This window comes from Xenopus laevis, chromosome 5L (assembly GCF_017654675.1).
Source record: "Xenopus laevis strain J_2021 chromosome 5L, Xenopus_laevis_v10.1, whole genome shotgun sequence".
In the NCBI taxonomy this organism is placed as follows: Eukaryota; Metazoa; Chordata; class Amphibia; order Anura; family Pipidae; genus Xenopus; species Xenopus laevis.
In genome coordinates this window covers 6,981,818-7,003,837 of record NC_054379.1, presented here as the reverse complement: position 1 = coordinate 7,003,837, position 22,020 = coordinate 6,981,818, and the positions used below count along the sequence as shown (strand labels likewise).

Genomic DNA, 22,020 nt, shown 5'->3' with positions numbered 1-22,020 from the left:
AGGCTGAGCCTCTCTATGGGGTTCATGTTGAAAAATTAGGTGTACTTATGAGATTGTGGGTTAAGAATGTAGGATATACTTACAACTTACAACGAGGGGGAGTGAAATATCTCAGTGATTTCTGTGGAATTTCTAGCACTTGTATTCCTTCCCGGACTATTCAGCTGCTTGGCCTATGTACCAAGTTTTTGACCTGCAGGAATCTATTTTGTTTTGAATGATAAATTTTTGAGTAAATGAATTCTCTCCCTGTTGTGAGAATTAGTGGTACGATCCAGGAAGTGACAGTTCTATTAAAACAGTCTGCTCACCCGAGTTCAGCTGGAACAGCCCATGTGCAGGGGTGTGTGGGGCCCTGCTGCTGCTCAAATACGGCACCTGAAAAATAGGTGATTGATGGCAATGCTATGGAAAAAAGATTAAAAATATAGACAGGCCGATATTTTTCTTCTTCAGTAAAAAGTGCAAAATGTCTGCTTTAAGGGGGCCAGGGGAAATGGAAATTCAGAAGTTTATTTGCCACCCCTGTTAAATGGATGCTTCATCTTTGAGACAATGGCCACTTCTAAGTATCTTTTCGATTGGCCTTAATTTTTTCTTTTTTTAATAGTTTTTGAATCATTTGCCTCTTCTGAGTCTTTCCAGATTTCAAATGGGGGTCACTGACCCCATCTAAAAAAAACAAATGCTCTGTAAGGCTACAAATGTATTGTTATTGCTACTTTTTCTATTTCTCGTCTTTTTATTCAGGCCTCTCCTATTCATATTCCAGTCTCTTTTTCAAATCAGTGCATGGTTGCTAGGGGAATTAGGACTATAGCAACCAAATGGCTGACATTGCAAACTGGAGAGCTGCTGAATACAAAGCTAAATAATTCTCTATCAGAAGAATACAGGCTAGTGATAGGCTCAGGCTGTGTGCATGTATTATAGGAAACTGCTTGGGACCTAAGCTATGCAAAAATATGCAAAGCATAGATGTTTAAAATAATGTTAGAAAACATTTATTACTATATTGAAAATAAAAAATCCTATAGTTTCCCTTTATTAGCTCAACCCTTTGGCGTCCGTGTGAGATCACTGCACCCAGTACTAAATGCTCAGAGTCAGGTCAGTGCAGAGCCCGGGGGGTGACTGACCCAAGTCTGTGCGACACTTGTGCAGTTCGTGGCATCTGTCAGAAAGAGCAACTGTCGGCTGAGTGTGCAACTGTCATGTTAGCTCTTAGCCGGAGGCTCTCTTGCTGTTACTGATAGTCCTTGACCCGCATGGGTTTCATTTGGTCGTGGATGTGACCCACAGGCAGAACATGCACTTTTATCAGGGTACACACATTTGTAATTCTTATTTGTAATGAGTCTACAACTGTTTCATGAGTCTCAGTGGGCCCCTTAGGGCCCCTAATCATAGTGGAAATAAGGGAAGAGAGAGTGTTCAATAGATAATTCAATTATCTCTGACTATAAATACTTGTGTACATTTATGGATAAATATCGACCACACCAGCCTTACTCCTGGTACTTATCTAAGGAGTACTCACTCTACCCTTGGAGCATAGACGAGAGCACAGGAGTACTCACTCGACTCAAGTGCATAGAAGAGATCACATGAGTACTCACTCTACTCAAGTGCATAGAAGAGATCACATGAGTATTCACTCTACTCAAGGTGCATAGAAGAGATCACATGAGTATTCACTCTACTCAAGGTGCATAGATGAGATCACATGAGTATTCACTCTACTCAAGGTGCATAGAAGAGATCACATGAGTATTCACTCTACTCAAGGTGCATAGATGAGATCACATGAGTATTCACTCTACTCAAGGTGCATAGAAGAGAGCACAGAAGTACTCACTTGACTCAAGTGCATAGAAGAGATCACATGAGCATTTGCTCTACTCAAGGTGCATAGAAGAGAGCACAGGAGTACTGCTCTACTCAAGGTGCATAGAAGAGATCACATGAGTATTCACTTTACTCAAGGTGCATAGAAGAGAGCAAGTTGTGTAGCTCAGCCCATTCAACTGAACATCCATGCTCCTCTGTTACAATGGTCCTTGGATTCCATTATATTACTCCACCTTGTGGTGCACTTCTACTAGGTGGTTCCCTCTGCCTGATGGAAGGATTTTAGGTGGGAGATGAGAGTCTTGGGGTTAATCATTCACTGGAAGTAAATAAGGAATCAATGAAGGTTTACTCTCACACTTGCATGGGAACAATACGCCCTGTAAGAGACAACACAAAGCTTATTTGGTGAATAACCACAAATGTAAATATCTTCAACAATATCTTTTATTCTAATCCAGATGAGAGTGAGATAGAAAGTCACGCAAAGTAGCATTATACAAATGATACGCAGTCTGTAACGCCACGACTTTGTTTCTTCTGCCCTCATAACGTTCTGCATTTTGACTAACAAATTGTTCCCTCGCTGCGGATTTCCCGTTTCTTCATTTTTCAGCCTGTGTTCAGATTACAAACTCTTTTGCACCAGATATTGGTTGTTCTTGTATGTAAATCTGTATGTTCAATTTATTGTACAGCACCGCGTATATGTTGGCACTTTATTAATACGTGTTCACAATACAGGCATGGGATCCATTATTTAGCAAACCCATTATCCAGAAAGAAATGTCGTCTCCCATAGACTCTGTTTTAATCAAATAATTTTTATATTTAAAAATGATTTCCTTTTTCTGTGTAATAATAAAACAGTCACTTGTACTTGATCCCAACTAAGATATAATTAATCCTTATTGGAGACAAAACCAGCCTATTGGGTTTATTTCATGTTTATATGATTTTCTAGTAGACTTAAGGTATGAAGATCGAAATTATGGAAAGATCTGTTATACGGAAAACCCCAGGTTCTGAGCATTCTGGATAACAGGTCCAATACCTGTAATTATAAAACGTTTTTTGTTTTATTTTTAATATCAGAATTATTTATTTGGAAAATAAATAGAGAAATCAGTGATAAAATACTGTGATCATTAACCTTGAGCACTGGGGATGATACAGACACATTTCTATATTCTGCACTCTCTGAAATAGACAAGATACTCCTTTAAACACCCGGGATCTGAACATTTCATAAATACTGTCTTTTTAATCCATGTGTCGTCTCTATCTGGTAAATGTGGGTCTTTATGTGTCTTTATGTCTGTATTGTGCCTACTGCTTTACTTCTCAGCTCAATTTGTTTGTATAAAGAGTTGTCTCCTTATTTACTCCCTCATTTCTACTTTACTGTTACTATAGGCACCATCTCTCCCTACTATACCTGATGTCCCACAGTCACACTCCCTTCCCAGAGACTATTATCCACTGTTACTATAGGCACCATCTCTCCCTACTATACCTGCTATCCCACAGTCACACTCCCTTCCCAGAGACTATTATCCACTGTTACTATAGACACCATCTCTCCCTACTATACCTGCTATCCCACAGTCACACTCCCTTCCCAGAGACTATTATCCACTGTTACTATAGGCACCATCTCTCCCTACTATACCTGCTATCCCACAGTCACACTCCCTTCCCAGAGACTATTATCCACTGTTACTATAGACACCATCTCTCCCTACTATACCTGCTATCCCACAGTCACACTCCCTTCCCAGAGACTATTATCTCACTGTTACTATAAGCACCATCTCTCCCTACTATACCTGCTATCCCACAGTCAGACTCCATTCCCAGAGACTATTATCTCACTGTTACTATAAGCACCATCTCTCCCTACTATACCTGCTATCCCACAGTCACACTCCCTTCCCAGAGACTATTATCCACTGTTACTATAGACACCATCTCTCCCTACTATATCTGCTATCCCACAGTCACACTCCCTTCCCAGAGACTATTATCCACTGTTACTATAGACACCATCTCTCCCTACTATACCTGCTATCCCACAGTCACACTCCCTTCCCAGAGACTATTATCCACTGTTACTATAGGCACCATCTCTCCCTACTATACCTGCTATCCCACAGTCACACTCCCTTCCCAGAGACTATTATCCACAGTTACTATAGACACCATCTCTCCCTACTATACCTGCTATCCCACAGTCACACTCCCTTCCCAGAGACTATTATCTACTGTTACTATAGGCACCATCGCTCCCTACTATACCTGCTATCCCACAGTCACACTCCCTTCCCAGAGACTATTATCCACAGTTACTATAGACACCATCTCTCCCTACTATACCTGCTATCCCACAGTCACACTCCCTTCCCAGAGACTATTATCCACTGTTACTATAGGCACCATCGCTCCCTACTATACCTGCTATCCCACAGTCACACTCCCTTCCCAGAGACTATTATCCCACTGTTACTATAGGCACCATCTCTCCCTACTATACCTGCTATCCCACAGTCACACTCCCTTCCCAGAGACTATTATCCACTGTTACTATAGACACCATCTCTCCCTACTATAGCTATAATATCTGACTGTATCTTGGGGGCAGTTTCTATAGACCATTCTGTAAATATAAATAATTAAATGTAGATATTGATATATTTGTCCCCAGTTTCTCATATGTGCTAGACTTCTTTGCTTTGGCAGCTTTCATTTATACATAATATGATTAGACCTGATTGAGTTAGTGACACAACAAGCTGCAAGCCCCTGTCTGACACATTTCTTCCATATCTGACTGCCATTAAAATGTATCATAATCACTAACAGAGGAGGAATGATTGACACCTTGTCTTAGTCCATTTATCTCAGCTGCTGTATTGTAACTGTCCAACACCAGCCGAGTATGTTAATTACTCAATACAGACCGGGGCTCTCACTGAGTTCCCAGAAGGCCAGTGGTTCAAGCCTGTCTGTGACAAACACAGAGATAATGCCTTAATTGTGTGCTAATTAGGGTTATAAATCATGCAAGGACTGCATCCTAAAGTAAATATAGAGAACATGGCCAATTGTTTGCAGTTGATCTGAGCATATAAAGGGCTTTTGCATTTAAATAGAACACTCATGATATTTCTTCAAAGACTGTGGGTTGAGCTCTTCTCCTGCTCTCCCCGCCCACCACGTTGCAGTGACAGCTTCCTATTTCCGGGTTCTTCTTTTATAGACGATGCGCCTGCTCGCCCCACCCCTTTTGTCATGTCATCGGCGGGCGGGTCTATAAAAGGAGCCCGGAGGTCGGTCGGGCACAGGCTGAGGGCAGGTTAGGGTCGGGTGAGCATCACTATTAGCTGCTTTTGCTTCTGCTGAAAGAAATACTCCCAGTTGTCAAGTATAAGGCTAATGCCACAGGTTGTTGATTCTCTGCCTGCGGGTTTTCCTCTGGTGTGGCATTAGCCTAAGGAGATTAAGGTCAACAAAGAGTGATAATGCTCCATTACCTGTAGGAGACAGTACGGTGTGAAGGAATAGTCTCACCAGTAAAGAGACACCTCTGGAAGTCTCACAAGGAAAACAATAGCTTAAATCACTTTCCAACGTAGGCGGGTGCCTCCTGGTGAGTAGCAACTCCACGCTGTATCTTCTTGGTAGAGCAGAAGCTTCTCTTTCTCCGCTGGTCTTTCTTGACTCAACCTGAAGAGTATGCTATAGCCAAGCTGACTGCCACTACCTTTGCCTCGTTTATGAGGTCTCTGCTCCCCAACTTCTCTAAGGTGGGCGATGACCTTAAAGGAGAAGGAAAGGCTAAAAGTAAGTAAGCTTTATCAGAAAGGTCTATATAAATACACCAGTAAACCCTCAAGGTAATGCTGCTCTGAGTCCTCTGTCAAAAGAAACACCACATTTCTTTCCTTCTATTGTGTACTCATGGTCTTGAGCAAGGGGTGGGCTGACTTTAAAGCTTTGTCAAGGGCTAAAGTTGACTACAATGGGTCAATATTTGGCTTGGCTGATGTTTTTTAATGTCTTCATCCTCATTGTCATTTCCAAGGGACCTTATGGAATGGATGTCCAGAGTATACCTGTACCCAACGAAAACTGCACAGGCTCCCGGGCAGAAACAAATCTCGTGCCGCATGTCAAGTACAAGTAAAGCTAAAACAACTGGACTTGCTGAGTAATCAATGAAGACGTTTCACTACTCATCCGAGCAGCTTCTCCAGTTCAACTGACTGGTGTGGGAAGTCCTCGGCATATAAACTCTTCAACTGATCTAATCACAATGGCAAATGTAAAGCTCCCCATAGACGCGACGATTCTTCTTGCCGAATGACCGATTTTAGGGAAGCCCGACCAATCCTTCGAAATTATCGTGCGGTTAGTGGTATTCGAACGATCGTACATCTTACAATTTTTCGGCCGACATCTGTCGGGAAATTGATCGGCCAGGTCAAAAAATCTTTGTCGGTCCCAGTGCAATGTATCTATGTTTGCAGGGCCAAGCAGGCAGCTCCCCTTTGTTTTCCTGCCAAATTGGTATTTTTAGTTGATGGTAAATTCGTACGATCGTTCTGAGAAGATCGTGGTCTCACGATCAGGATCTGATCTTTTAAAAATCTCAACATCTATGGCCAGTTTTACTCTTCAGAGAGGTGACACCTGAAACTCACAGAGGTGTGATTCCTTGGGATTTCTGTGATAGGATTACCAAAGTATCGGATGAGTAGTGAAACGTCTTCAATGATTACTCAGCAAGTCCAGTTGTTTTTAGATTTACTTATATTAGATATAACATGACCTGGATGAATGAAAATGTTCATAGTCCAGTGCTGCATGTTTGATAGAGGTTCAACGACAAGGTCAATGGGCCCAGGGAAATGGAGATGGAGTGCGGCCAAAAATCACGCGGTGCCGTATAACACATCCATTGCACAGATTTGTTTCATTACTCCCCCCCCCTTCGCTTGGCTCTTGTTACAGCAGTCAAGGTCACCGTCGCTGCTAAATCATTGTCTTCATTACTTCAGCCTTATTAATTACGCTTGAACATTTTCTGACGAGCAATTAGGGTTTCACACAAAGTCATTGTGATTAATGTGGCAGATCTTCAATGGCCCGGCACTCTGGACTCCGCTGCTTTGCCTTTTAACTAGGCCGTTATACGACTACTGAAGAACAAAAAGCAGGAGTTAGCTGAACTATAACTCATTGCACCGGGAGATTTCATCCTGGCTGTATATTTAAGACGTTCCAGGTGTGCAGAGCCTCCAGTGACTGATGATGTTCTGGGAAATAATGGTCTCCATGCACAGCACCGGGAACCTGTTGCACTCAATGAGTCACTTTCTTCTGAACCTTGTCTGGCTGGATCTTCATAGGGAAGTGCTTGCTGAACTGTGGGGCTGGCCCAAAGCGCTGACAATATGGTTTCATATAGGCCCACAGTGGAAATAAACATGATCAGAATTGTCCTCTGCTGAGGCTACTGGTCCTCTGGTAGTCCAGTATGACCCAAGTTCTACATATTTTAAAGGAACAGTAACATCAAAAAATCAACGTGTTTTACAGTAATCAAAATATAATGCAGTGTTGCCCTGCACTGGTAAAACTGGTGTATTTGCTTCAGAAACACTACTATAGTTTATATAAATAAGCTGCTGTATAGCCATGGGGACAGTCATTCAAGCACAGGATACACAGTAGATAACAGATAACAGATAAGTACTACTATAGTTTAAATAAGCTGCTGTGTAGCCATGGGGGCAGCCATTCAAGCACAGGATACACAGTAGATAACAGATAAGTACTACTATAGTTTATATAAACAAGCTGCTGTGTAGCCATGGGGGCAGCCATTCAAGCACAGGATACACAGAAGATAACAGATAAGTACTACTATAGTTCATATAAAGAAGCTGCTGTGTAGCAATGGTGGAAATTGAAAAAAGGCTATATGGCACAGGTTTGTGGATAACAGATAACACCATTATGTTCTACAGAGCTTGTCTGCTGTGTAACCTGAGACTTTTCTCCTTTGAATGGCTGCCCCCATGGCTACACAGCAGCTTGTTTATATAAACTATAGTAGTACTTATCTGTTATCTACTTTGTATCCTGTGCTTGAATGGCTGCCCCCATGGCTACACAGCAGCTTGTTTATATAAACTATAGTAGTACTTATCTGTTATCTACTTTGTATCCTGTGCTTGAATTGCTGCCCCCATGGCTACACAGCAGCTTGTTTATATAAACTATAGTAGTGTTTCTGAAGCAAACAGATCAGTTTTACCAGTGCAGGGCAACACTACATGATATTTTCATTACTTCAAAAGTAAGGGAGGAGGACCCTGGACTTCACAGTTGGGGGGTTTTCTACTAAAACTCCAATTTAGCTCATATTTATATTAAACAAAACTCGACCAAACGGCCAGCCACTATTTTCTCTTATTTATCAATAAAATAACTCAAATCGTTTTGGGAAAAGACTCGATAAAATTGAGTTGAACTAATTTTTCGATTTTAACACCCCAATCACTTTTCAGGTTATCGCCCAAAAACCCTGAATTTTTCAGGTTATCGGATGAAACCCAGCGCAGATCACAATACCTTCAAATTGTAGAAGGGACATCTGCCCTTGACTTCTACATGACCTCAGCAGGTTTGAGATGGAGTATTTTTGGATTCGGGCTTTTAGCTGCTTCAGGGTATAATAAATCTTGATTATTTAATTAGAGTTTTTGCCCAAGAAACCTCGACCAGAAAAAAAAATGAGGGTTAGTAAATAACCCTCTTTATCTTTTTTTATGGTTGACCCTGACAACCAGGAACTCAACCAAAGTGTTGAGTTGCAGACTAGAAAGTGGCAGAATTGAAGGGTAATGTTTAAAAAAATAAATACTGAAAGTATATTTAAAGGGATACTGTCATGGGAAAAAATGTTTTTCTCAAAATGAATCAGTTAATAGTGCTGCTCCAGCAGAATTCTTCACTGAAATCCATTTCTCAAAAGAGCAAACAGATTTTTTTATATTCAATTTTGAAATCTGACATGGGGCTAGACATTTTGTCAGTTTCCCAGCTGCCCCCAGTCATGTGACTTGTGCCTGCACTGTAGGAGAGAAATGCTTTCTGGCAGGCTGCTGTTTTTCCTTCTCAATGTAACTGAATGTATCTCAGTGGGACATGGGTTTTTACTATTGAGTGTTGTTCTTAGATCTGCCAGGCAGCTGTTATCTTGTGTTAGGGATCTGCTATCTGGTTACCATCCCATTGTTCCCTTTTGTTTGGCTGCTGGGGGGGAAAAGGGAGGGGGTGATATCACTCCGACTTGCAGTACAGCAGTAAAGAGTGATTGAAGTTTATCAGAGCACAAGTCACATGACTTGGGGCAGCTGGGAAATTGACAAAATGTCTAGCCCCATGTCAGATTTCAAAATTGAATATAAAAAAATCTGTTTGCTCTTTTGAGAAATGGATTTCAGTGCAGATTTCGGCTGGAGCAGCACTATTAACTGATTCATTTTGAGAAAAAATTTTTTCCCCATGACAGTATCCCTTTAATGGGGAACTTCCCCTTTAATCTGGCTGTACAAAACATATTTATGAAACCTAATGTTACAAGGGGAAGTGTTTAATATATGTGTGTGTGTATATATATGTATAATGTGTATGTGGTAAGACTGGTATAACAGTGTGTGTGTCGGCAACAATAACCCCCTCCCCACCACCAAAACCCCATCTGTTCAGCAGTACTTTGTGGTGAGACTGAACGTAGAATCATAAAGCCACACAACAGGCCGCACTCACCAATACAATTTCACATCAGAAGCCGAATTTATGTACATGTGAGAGTGAGGGCTGAGGGGTGTTAGGGGTCCTGTACTTAAAGGAACAGTAACATCAAATTTATTTAAAAAAAAAAATCGTAAGTATACACTAAGACAAATGAAACTTTAAAATGGCAAAGTCTTTATTAAGAAACAACTTTCCGAAACTCCACTTGCGCTCCTTTTCAGAAAAAGCGACGACCCATCGTGCGGCGCTGGATTTCTCCTCCCTGACTATCTCCCATATTCTACTGACAGCATGTGAAAGAGCCGTGGTCTTTGGAAAGTCGGACGCGCTGGTGGGCTCGCAGGCAGTTGTAGCACAAGTTGTAGCACAAGTTCTCCTGGCAGTCCAAACAGTGCGAGCTGGCCCCATTGACGTCATCACAAGAGGACACCGAGGAATGGACTTGCAGGGGGCGCCCTGCAGAGGAGGCCGGAGGATGAACACGAAGCCACAGAGGAAGGCAATGTCGGTGGGCTCCCCAGCAGCAGTAGCGGCACCAGTTCGTTCTCATTCCCCCCCCCCCTCCCGCCCCCCCACATCCTCCTCCGCCTCCACTTGGACTCAGGCCGACCCCCATGTGGCCTCCTCCAACCGTGTGCATCAGCCCCCCGGCTAGAGAGTAGTTGTCCTTCTTCAGCAGGGTCTTGGTTTTTTGCCTCGGCCGGTATTTATAATCCGGTTGTACCTTCGTGTGCACGGCCTCTGGCCCATACAATAAAGGCGTTCATGATTCGCTGGCCAGCTTTATTGCCCCTGTATTGCTAGGGGGCTGCACCCTGGAGGAGTGTAAGTCCATCTCCATCAGCATGCTGTACATTCACATGAGCTTTCCGGGGTCCCCCGCTCTCTAGTGCAATGATGGATGGCGAGACCTCTGGGAGCAGCTTGTAGGGAAAGTTTGTTGATTCCTGTGGCCTCTCCAACAGGTGCAATGACACTCGTTGCGCTCACCGACCCTCTTATGTTTCCCAGGGCAGCCTGTGATTCTCAGCTTCGACTCTTCATTGGGCCAGATGGAGTGCACAGCTGTGTGCAGATGGAGGTGTCAGTATCACTACTATTCGAATTGAGACTTGCATCAGTGACTGCCCCGCACAGACTTTCTGCCTCTCCTGCTTAGCTGCTCAGTCGCACTTGCTGCTAGTCAACTCCATTAATGTGTTTTCCTCGCTGTTTTATACCATTACCAGAGCTGAGTCCAATGTGGGAGCAGCAGAGCGAATAGTAGTGATACTGACGCTGGCACCAGTCACATGGGCATCTCCATCTACACCCGATGCCACCAGAGCCCACCAGGTTTTTTCCCGGTTTCCAGCTGGCCCAGTCCAAAGCTGGACGACAGGTGACAGACCTGCAACGGCGGGTGCCCAGGCATTAAACCAGGGTGACTCAAGAAAAATATGGGTTGCCACGTTTCACAGCATATTAATAAAATACAGATCTGTAAGTTGATGTTACGGAACATTACAATTTGCACCTGCCCCTTCCTTTGTGCTGCCCCGTTCTGAGGCACTTGGTGCAGCAGATTTAATGATTTATTTTTTCCTAGTGGGAAGCAAACGATGCCTTAAATTCTTGTACATTGCAACATCACAGGTAACAAATCAAGAAAAAAACATTATTGTAAATATGTCCCTAAAAGTTCCATGTTGGGTGAACATTCCCTTTTAATTTTATGACCAAAAATAGAAGAATCTTTGTTTTTTTGTTTTTTGATTTTCCTCTCTGTACGACTCATATTGATGCCCAGGACTGTAGGTGCCGTGTTCTTTTTGTAGAACAATTCAGGCACGGTTAATCCAATTAATTCCTCCCACATCGTCGTTCAGCGCAACCTTTCCTTCCATTATTATGGCACCGAAATACTGCTGTGAGCGGTTTTATTTCACTCAGGTTCCCCCTCCCTCCTTTTTTTCACTCCTTTCATAACACGTCCATAGCACAGAATCTGTGGCCTTTACAATTCTGCTATATTTTAACTTATTTTATCCACAACACGTGTCTCGGAACATCTGCTTTGATGGATCCCTCTGCCTGAATCTGCCTGCATAGCACACAAGAAATAAGGAATGTTTCAATGTGTAGCCAATTTATTGGCATTGAATACAAATTAGTAGTGTGTGAGCCACTTGGGCATCAATGAACGTTGGGTTGATATTTTCTTGGTGCACCACCGGGAAGTTGGGCAAGTAGAAGTTACAGGACCCCAAAGTCTTACTAGGAACCATATAACCATGTCAGAGTTAGAGTAATAAAGATCTAATTCTGAATTTGTTTCATTTTAATAACTCCTAAGAAAAGTTATGTGAAATTAGGTCTCAAAAATGTCTATGGTGGATCATTATCACCCTAGTTGATGTCTATTGATTATAGACAATGCTGCCTGCAGGAGGGGACCTAGAGGTAGAGGGCACAGCACAACCTATGACCCCTTTCCCCCACACCGTTTGCAGTGTTCAGTTGAAAACAAATTGTCATGGCCCTTCCTTGGCCACCTACCCCTGATGGCACTGAAATCACATTCTGTCGTCTTCCTTTGACTTGAAAGGTGAGACTTGTCAGGCGTTTAAAATTCAACTTTTTTTGCAAGTTTATTTCCGAAGCTGATAATTTATAGTCCTAACAGGTCTGGGAAGTGTTTTTAGGCTTCATTATTTAAAGGCAACTATATCCTCATTACCTAGGATCTCTTACCTTATTTTATATGAAGGTTCAGCAAAATATAATGGGGCAAGTTTTGGACAGGGGTCTTCTAGATATGTCTGTGTATGCATATGGGATTCATATGGGATTTATTTTAGTTGTTCTGGAGAGCATATTTGTAATATCACCCATACATCCTCAAGTCACTGTACACCAAGTGGCCAAACCATATGCTGAAATTAATTTGTTCAGCAAATAAACCCATTTAAGTTTTATGAATTTCCACAAATGTAAATGGTGGGTGCATTTGAATCTTCACAGGGCCAGAGTCAGGCTCGGACTGGCAATCTGTGGGTTCTGGCAAATGCCAGAGGGGCTGCTGTATCGTTCCATAGAAAGTTACCATATAGTGGGCTGGTGGGGCTGTTTGGGCCTCTGTTTATTTGGAATGGCAGGGCCTATTTTGACTCCCAGTCCAGGCCTGGGCCAGACTATAGTTATAGAAGTTACCCTATATGAAAAAAGTCAAGGGCTGCCATCAAGGGGGACAGGGAAGGAGGGACTTCCATGAAAGATGAATTTTGGCTCAATCAAGAAGTTGCCTAGCAGATATATGGGGCTCAATGAGTTTTTTTTGTCAACCCCTCCAAAACCAACCTGTAGCCAAGGAAAAAAATAGCACCATCACATACTGTATCTACAAAGGTCTAGAACCAATCTGTATCCAGTCAGATCAGTAGAACAATGGCAGAGCTAGACCATCTGGTGCCCACTCAGAGCATTAGAAAGTTCACACTTTAACTCCATAGGAAATGTTGATCGTGTGTAATGTGTTTAACCTGCAGATACATAGAAAGAACCTTTTTTTAAGCACATTGTTTACTATTTTTCTATATATGGGTAGGAATCTTGAGTTTATCACATTGTACCTTCCTTTTAGTTTGATTACTAAAGCAGCAGGCAGGTTTTTGGAGAAGGTGATGGGTGCTAAGTAATAGTTCTGTATCACAATACGTGTTTACCACATCACAGACTAATGTATGCCAAATATGTGTACTTCACAGTTGTACAAAGCCAGCTGTTATTTATTCATGGTTCGTATCCTCATGGGATAAACTGATGCTACTAGAAAAATACATGTGTATCAGAGGACCTAAATTGTCCCCTAAAAGTGGCAAAAGTTTAGGCCCTGTCCCTGATCCACCAAAACCTACGCTACGACGAAAGCTACGACAAGATGTACCCTGGAGGAATGCCTGGCAGTTTCTCCTGATTCCTCCAACAACTGCCGAATTTGTCCATGGGGTCTGAAACCTTTATACAACGTTGGGATATTATCTGCAGGTTTTCCCAAGTAATTGCTCAATTTGCACAATCCTGGACCTATCCAAACAATATGAAATAATTTCATTGTTATTCCCAAAATAGACTTCAGCATAACCTCATAGGCACCAGTGAAAGGGCCAAGACGTCTACCAAAGGTAGATCAGATTTAAAGTATAGGAGATACTATGGTTTGGGCCCTCAAAATGAACAGGACCCTGGAATCCACTTTATCATTGCGCCAGTATTTCACACATTCTATCTTTGTGTGCTCTTCCAAGAGACAGAATGGATTTTAATAAGGTAGCAGCCCTTTTCTAGAAGGCCTGATGTGGATCACCCTTTCATACCCCATGTATGACCAGAATTGCTCCTCGCCTTCCTGGCTGAGTTGATCGCTTGGTTCTCTTATCTCCATCAACAAAGAGGTACCTACCCTGGGTGCCCTCAGTTGTGTAGCAAGTGTTGCCTATTTAGTAACTTAAATTCAATTAAAATTTAACAGCTGTCTTGGGTATTGAGACAGTTTCATTTGAGAGAGAACATCTAAGGGTGACCATAAATTAACCTTCAGCTCTATCCATATAATATGTGTGTCCTACAAATTACAACCTTAATGTTGTCAGTTCCACAGCCTTTCAGGTCTAGTCTGGGCAGCGAGGGATGGCAGCTCTGGAAGTCTTCATGAGCCATGATCTCATTGGAATGCTGGTTGTTTAATATGCATAGGCTCACTAACGACATGTCTAATCAGGCAGCTTGACTGGAACACGATTATGTTGGAGGCAAGTGTTGGCCACCAGCATGTCAAACTGTCTATGTCGCTCCTTAAGAGACTTGTTGCACCGGTTGCCGGGCAACAGCACAGAAGCCAGTCTAAAAATACAAGTCATAAAAAAGAATTAGGCTGTCACATTAAAGGACAACTATTTATAATTGTGTCTTGAAAGGTACGTTTGAATGTAGGAAGTGGCTTTCATGCTTTTATTCATAAGGACTCCTTGCTCTTCTGGGATCAGTGCTTGTATAGGGACATTTTAAGAGGCATTAATCATTCATTTGTTGGGTTTGAGGGCCAGATTATTGCAAATATAGAGATTGTTTCTAGGTGACTTGTCTTTATTGTAATGTGTTTGGTGTCTGCTCCGGCATCTGCAGGCGTCAAATGTCTCTCAGGTTCACTGGTGTTATACAGAGCTGTGGCTTGGGGCAGAAACCTTACATAATTCAATGTATTTTTAGAAGGCATTTTCTAGAAATGATGCGGATCTGACAAAGAGGACTAAATGTATAAAATGTTTAAATGCATGCAGGGCATTATAATTTTCTGGTATTAGTTAATTATCATTAAAATCTTGAAGCTGCGTCATAAGGGGTAATGCAATAAAAGGAGCAAATAAAAACAGGTTTTGTTGCTTAGCGCAACCAATCAGCAGGTAGAATTAACGGGCCGTCTGTTTGAAAGCAAACAACTGATTGGTTGCTATGGGTTGTGGGCACCTTTTATTGGATTCCTACATTGGAGGCTTTTATATTTCCAGAATGCACCCACAGGCTGTTTATATGTAACAATCTGAATATGCTGTTGTTTTCTCTCCATCTGCAGATTGATCTGGAGCCCGAAGGAAAAGTATACGTCATCATTGATCTGTCTGGGTCCTCAGGTGAAGGTAAATTGCTCTATTCATTAAGTTTGTTTTATACCTACCTAAAATGATCTTTACCTGTGATGTCAAAATATGACACTTGCTGCAAACTAGCGGGGCTAGACAGGGTCGTACTGGGCATCCGGCTGACTTCAAGGGCTCCCCTCCTAGCATCTGCCCTACTCTCTCGCATGTCTGTACCTTTTACCTTCCACCTTGGGGCGCGGGACGGGACCTGGGTCCAGACGGGGAGTGAGCCCATGAAGACCAAAGCCCATTGGGATTTTTCGTGAAGTCCCACTGGCCCAGTACAACAATGGGGCTAGAACAAACTGTAGCCAGCAGAGGTGTAACTAGATGTCACTTGGCCCCACAGCAAATTAATTTTAGAGCCCCCAACATATCCAGAGATTGTCCTATTTTACCAATATATGTTGAAATTGGTCATTAATTAGGGCCTCCTGGGATCCCTATACCTCCTGGTCCCCCTACAGCCACAGGGTCTGCTTCATCTAATTACGCCCCTGGTAGCCAGTCAGGGCTTTGAAATCTCTATAGCTAGAAATACTTGAGTAGCCATTCAGACTATAATTAAGTGCCAGGCAGGCACGGAATGCATAAGGCTCTTTTTTTCGTGAAGTCCCGCTGGCCCAGTACAATGAGACTAGAACAAACTGTAGCCATCAGAGGTGTAACTAGATGTCACTGGGCCCCACAACAAATTAATTTTAGAGACCCCAACATATCCAGAGATTGTCCTGTTTTACCAGTATATGTTGAAATTGCTCATTAATTAGGGCCTCCTGGGACCCCTATACCTCCTGGTCCCCCTACAGCCACAAGGTCTGCTTCTTCTAATTACGCCCCTGGTAGCCAGTCAGGGCTTTGAAATCTTTATAGCTAGAAATACTTGAGTAGCCATTCAGACTATAATTAAGTGCCAGGCAGGCACGAAACGCATACGGCTCTTTTTTTGTACTTTTGGTCTGTATTTTTAAATGTGCAATCCTATAACGTTGCTCTGGTGTAGCCAATCAGATGCTTAGAATGTTCCGAGACAGGACAAACTTTGTATTCAATTCATAATTCCAAAGTTAGATTTGATAGGGATCATGAACGATAACCAACCTCCTGTGCAGGTGTCCTCCAATAAAGTGCAATAAAACGCACCAGTCCTGGATACTTGTCTGGGAAATTGCCACAACACCATCTTCTGTTCATGTCCCATCTATGCCTTGAATAGAATTGAGGGGGTATCATGTTCATATGGGCACCTTCAGGGGGAAAGCTGAAAATGTGATCACAAAAGGGTTGGGATTGTGTAGGAGTGGACAGGTTTTTCAGTACAATTGGGTGTAGCCATGTGCAGGAGTAATTCTTTTTTTACATTGAACTTGTTGAATGATCCAACCACCTAAGGGCCCAGGTGACCAAGTTTATAATTGGGGCTGCCTTGGCGGAGGGCCCTCTTTACTCATTAGTAGAGTGGGGCCCCATGATTATTAAAGGGATGCTGTCATGGGGAAAAAAGTTTTTTCAAAATGAATCAGTTAATAGTGCTGCTCCAGCAGAATTCTGCACTGAAATCCATTTCTCAAAAGAGCAAACAGATTTTTTTTATATTCAATTTTGAAATCTGACATGGGGCTAGACATTTTGTCAATTTCCCAGCTGCCCCCAGTCATGTGACTTGTGCTCTGATAAACTTCAATCACTCTTTACTGCTGTACTGCAAGTTGGAGTGATATCACCCCCTCCGTATTTCCCCCCAGCAGCCAAACAACAGAACAATGGGAAGGTAACCAGATAACAGCTCCCTAACACAAGATAACAGCTGCCTGGTAGATCTAAGAACAACACTCAATAGTAAAATCCATGTCTCACTGAGACACATTCAGTAACATTGAGAAGGAAAAACAGCAGCCTGCCAGAAAGCATTTCTCTCCTAAAGTGCAGGCACAAGTCACATGACCAGGGGCAGCTGGGAAATTGACAATATGTCTAGCCCCATGTCAGATTTCAAAATTGAATAAAAAAAAATCTGTTTGCTCTTTTTAGAAATGGATTTCAGTTCAGAATTCTGCTGGAGCAGCACTATTAACTGATGTGTTTTGGAAAAAACATGTTTTCCGATGACAGGATCCCTTTAATGTTGGCCCTGCATATACTACCTTTCACTAGAAATACTTCACTATTTATGTGCCAACGTATATAGCTGGAAAATAAAGAAAGATGGCAGCTCCCAAGAAAAGTATCCCAACCTCTCCTTTAAAAGTATTTTTTACCTCTCAGCTGTGACTATTCAGGTTGGTAATATTATCCAGACAGGAGGGAACAAACAACTGGCACATCATTGCCCTTTGTCTGTGCGCATGGGATGTACATCAGCCTCTTTTATTTGTGCCGAGATGAAATGACAGTCGATTGAGAGTTCTCTCTGAAACAATTAGTGCTGATGATGTGTAACATTCTAGTGCCGCTTTCTCTCTGATAAAAAATTAAAGCCTTAGAATAATGCGACTCCCTCTGCTGAGATCCTGCACTTTACTGCCGGAAATGTAAGCTCTTCTCAGTTTTTGCTGCGCATCTGTCTTTCCAGGTGACCGTAAGCTGCTTGGGAGCTTTTCTTATTTAATACAGATGCTTTGGTTTATTGCACAGGCGTGGGCAGAACTGGAACAGGTTGGGGGCCTACAACTGTCAGATTTTCCCATGGACCACAACAGACTCATCTGAATAATGTCCCCAATCTTATCCCTAATTCAGGGTCGGACTGGGCCAGCGGGACACCGAAAAAAACACCAGTGGCCCCTGCTCTGGTGTCCCAGACCTGAACCCTGCCGGTGCTCCCCCAGACCTCTGATCTCCCTCCCCCTGACGCGTTGAAAGTTTTAATTTACATGTGCTCGGGGGTGGGTGGCTGTGGCCCCTGGAGGGGGATGTGGGGGCACAGGGGGGGCCCCTAGTCTTACCCTGCCCTTATATGTCCAGCACTAGGGGTGGTTCACCTTTTAGTTAATGTTTAGTATGTTACAGAATGGCTCTGCTGCTGCAGTGGGACATCTGCTGTTTTAAGTGTTAAAGGACCAGTAACATCATTGAAAAAAAAGAATTAAAAATTTGTTTGTATAGAGCGAAAAAAAAACACCAACACAAATTAGACTTTGAAATTTGCAAAATCTTTATTAAGAAATAACTTACCGAATCTCCGCTTGCGCTCCTCAGAAGGCGATCCATTGTGCGAAGCTCAAAAAAATTGATGTTACTGGTCCTTTAAGAGTGTAAGCTCTGTGTTCAGGCCTGGTTTAGGGTGTAGGAGAAGAACCTGTCCCATTGTACCTTCTCTCTCTCAGTTTTTCTAACTGCCACTCTGCAGAACTGCCTTATCTAAAAGCACTTGGGATGGGAAGTGCTATTAGGGGTGCACCGAATCCAGAACTTGGTTCGGGATTCGGCCAGGATTCTGCCTTTTTCAGCAGGATTCGGCCTAATCCTTCTGTGCAGCCGAATCCAAATCCTAATTTGCATATGTAAATTAGGGGCGGGAGGGAAATCACGTGAGTTTTTGTCAGACAACAAAGCCGATGCCAATTAGGATTCGGTTTAGTATTCGGCTGAATCTTTTGAGAAGGATTCGGGGGTTCGGCCGAATCCAAAATAGTGGATTTGGTGCATCCCTAAATGTAATCTGCTTTAATTTTATCTAATAAAGCAGTTTTTTCTCGGGTCAAACTGGCCTAATAGATTATTGGAGAAAATCCCAGTGGCTGGTTAATATTTGCAGCTCCATAGAGTGAAGTATTTGCTCCCCTGATGCACTGCACCCCGGCCTTCTTTTAGCCTGCGAAGACTTCAGAGTTGTCGGGCACCCATATTGGATGTGAGGGTGATACAGCATTATAAGAAAAGGGTTACGCACATTACATACTTCCCAACATTTCAGAAATGGAAAGAGAGACAAAAAGATTTGCTGCGCGAAGCGCGTCACATTTTTTGACCACTCCAATTGTTACAATAATTACCACGTTCATGTTACAAAATTTGTCAGGTTATGAAAGTTTGAACACATTTCTGTGGTTTTTATGTTATTACAGTTTTTCTAATGAAGGTGAATTGCCCTTTAAACTGCAAGTCACAGTTTCCCCAAAGGACCTGCTTATCTTAAATTGTTACAATTGTTTCTTTGCTTATCTTAAATTGTTACAATTGTTTCTTTGCTTATCTTAAATTGTTACAATTGTTTCTTTGCTTATCTTAAATTGTTACAATTGTTTCTTTGCTTATCTTAAATGTTACAAAAGTATCAAAGTGCACTTGCCACATATTGTGGGCTTTCTGCCAATAGCCAATTACGTTTTAGCAACTTTGTATATTAAGCACATAGTCGGCTATTCTTTTATGGCCCCTATTAATGTGAAGTAAGTATTGGATCCATGGCATTAAATATACAATAAAGAGGTGCCATCAGCTGGCACAGAACCCCGGAGAGACTGCCCGCAGGCTGGAGTAATGAGCTGCCAAAGAACCAAATGTTTTCTGACAAAGTGTGCCGTTTAAAGGTAAATAGATTGTAAGCTCCCCTGGGGCAGGCGCTGGAGGTAATGATGAATATTCTCTGCATACACACACGGCAGCTAAATAGAAATAAGGGATAATAAATAAGGAAGTAGCACCTTATATAATGAATATATTCCATGTCCCCCCTAATATTGAGGCCGCGGGTAGGACCGACCTATTGTTGCTCTCCATTCAGCCCTGTGAATAACAATTATCAGCTTTATGTTCTCTATGTATTTCCCGGAGCCAATGAAATACTTTTGGGATCCAGTAATAAGAAGCGCTGCAGTTCTAAGAATGGGACTCACTCTCTACTCCCCCTTCTTTATTAAACCCTTTACTGTTTTTTTTTGTTTTTTTTTAATACAATTGTTCCCGTGTCCCCTGATTAATACTGAGAGAAACCTATTCCTGCAGCTGCTTTGTTTTTCTTTTAACCCTGTGCTTTTTATTTCTCATCTGTTCCGTTACCTGAAATAAACTCTTGTTGCAAAAAGTCAAACCCAAAGTTCAGCTCCATATGGTTCTGTGCCCCAGACATGTCTCCCTGTACCCAGGGCAGATTATAGAGCCTGCAGAGGGCAGTATTTGGAGGCCGAGTGGGCGTGGCTTGTGGATATTATGGTTGTGGCCTTCAATGTACTGTTTATTAAAGGAGACATTTTGTGTAAAACATAAGAATGTACCAGTGCGTTATACTCATTTAGATATAGAAGATTTGTGCTTAAAAAGTAGTGTTTCAGGCTGATTTATAGAATATTTCTGCAAAAAGCTTAATAATCCCTCCCTTCCACTTCCTGCTCCCTGGATTCCCAGGCTGTGCACTCAGCTCACTGCACTGTAGGACAGGAACCAATCAGCAGCTAGCAGGACCTGATAGGGAACTGAAGCCTGTCTGTGCTTGTGTGACTGCAGGGCTGTGATTGGCTGTCCCCCTCCTACTGTGCTTCTGGCAGGGACCGTTAGGACACGCCCACCCCTCATTTGAAACACAGACGGGGACCAGAGAACATCTATAGGGGGCTCCAATAAAGGGGCTATTTTTAAAAATAATATTAATATTTAGCATCATGTAAAAGCAACACCATATATTACTTATAATTGCCTACACAATTAGGGTTTTTTCATTTATCCTATGTCTCCTTTAAGGAGGTAAGAAGTTGCTCTTGGCTCCGAGCAGTAAAGGGGTCCCCTATGAATCAAAACCCACTTGAAGTTTTTGGGGGGCAGTGAGATGTATTTAAAGGGGTGGTTGGCCTTTACATTAACTTATGGTAAGTTATAGAATGTCCATTTCTAAGCAACTTTTCAATTTAACGTTTTAATTATTTGCCTTCTTCGTCTGACTCTTTTCCAGTTTTAAATGACCCCATCTAAAAAACAAATGCTCTGTAAGGCTACACATTTATTGTTATTGTTACTTTTTATTCCTCCTCTTTCTATTCAGGCCTCTCCTATTCATATTCCAGTCTCTTATTCAAATCAGTGCATGGTTGCTAGGGGAATTTGGACCCTAGCAACCAGATGGCTGAAATTGCAAACTGGAGAGCTGCTGAATAAAAAGCTAAATAATTACAAATTGTCTCAGAAAATCCCTCTCTACATTATACTATCAGTTAATTTAAAGGTGAACAACCCCTTAAAGCAATAGCTGAAGGGTTGCAGATAGACATCCCTTTTTTATATAATTATACCCCACACCTTTCCTCTACCCTCTTTCCTATGACTGCTTTTGAGTAAACTCTACTAACAGGTATGGGGTCCGTTATCCAGAAACCCCTTATCCCAAAAGCTCCGAATTCCAGAAAGGCCCTCTCCTATAGACTCCATTTTATCCAAATAATCCAAATTTTAAAAACTTATTTCACCTTTTCTCTGTAATAATAAAACAGTCGCTTGTACTTGATCCCAACTAAGATATAATTAATCCTTATTGGAAGCAAAACCAGCCTATTGGCTTTATTTCATGTTTATATGATTTTCTAGTAGACTTAAGGTATGAAGATCCAAAAAGCCCCAGGTCCTGAGCATTCTAGATAACAGGTCCCATGCCTGTATGTATATATATATATATATATATATATATATATATATATATATATATATATATATATATATATTCATATACTCCATT

At 42.1% G+C, this 22,020-nt stretch overlaps 1 protein-coding gene across 7 annotated transcripts in view; it reads left to right on the top strand.

Moving 5' to 3' along the window:
- The window catches only part of LOC108716426 (protein kinase C epsilon type), a 224,538-nt gene that overhangs the window by 82,671 nt on the left and 119,847 nt on the right, over window positions 1-22,020 (top strand). For all 7 annotated transcript variants that reach the window (XM_041562500.1, XM_041562499.1, XM_041562501.1 and 4 more), the window contains exon 2: window positions 15,290-15,353. In XM_041562500.1, the coding sequence (XP_041418434.1) occupies window positions 15,290-15,353 (64 nt within the window). The remainder of the gene's footprint in view (window positions 1-15,289; window positions 15,354-22,020) is intronic.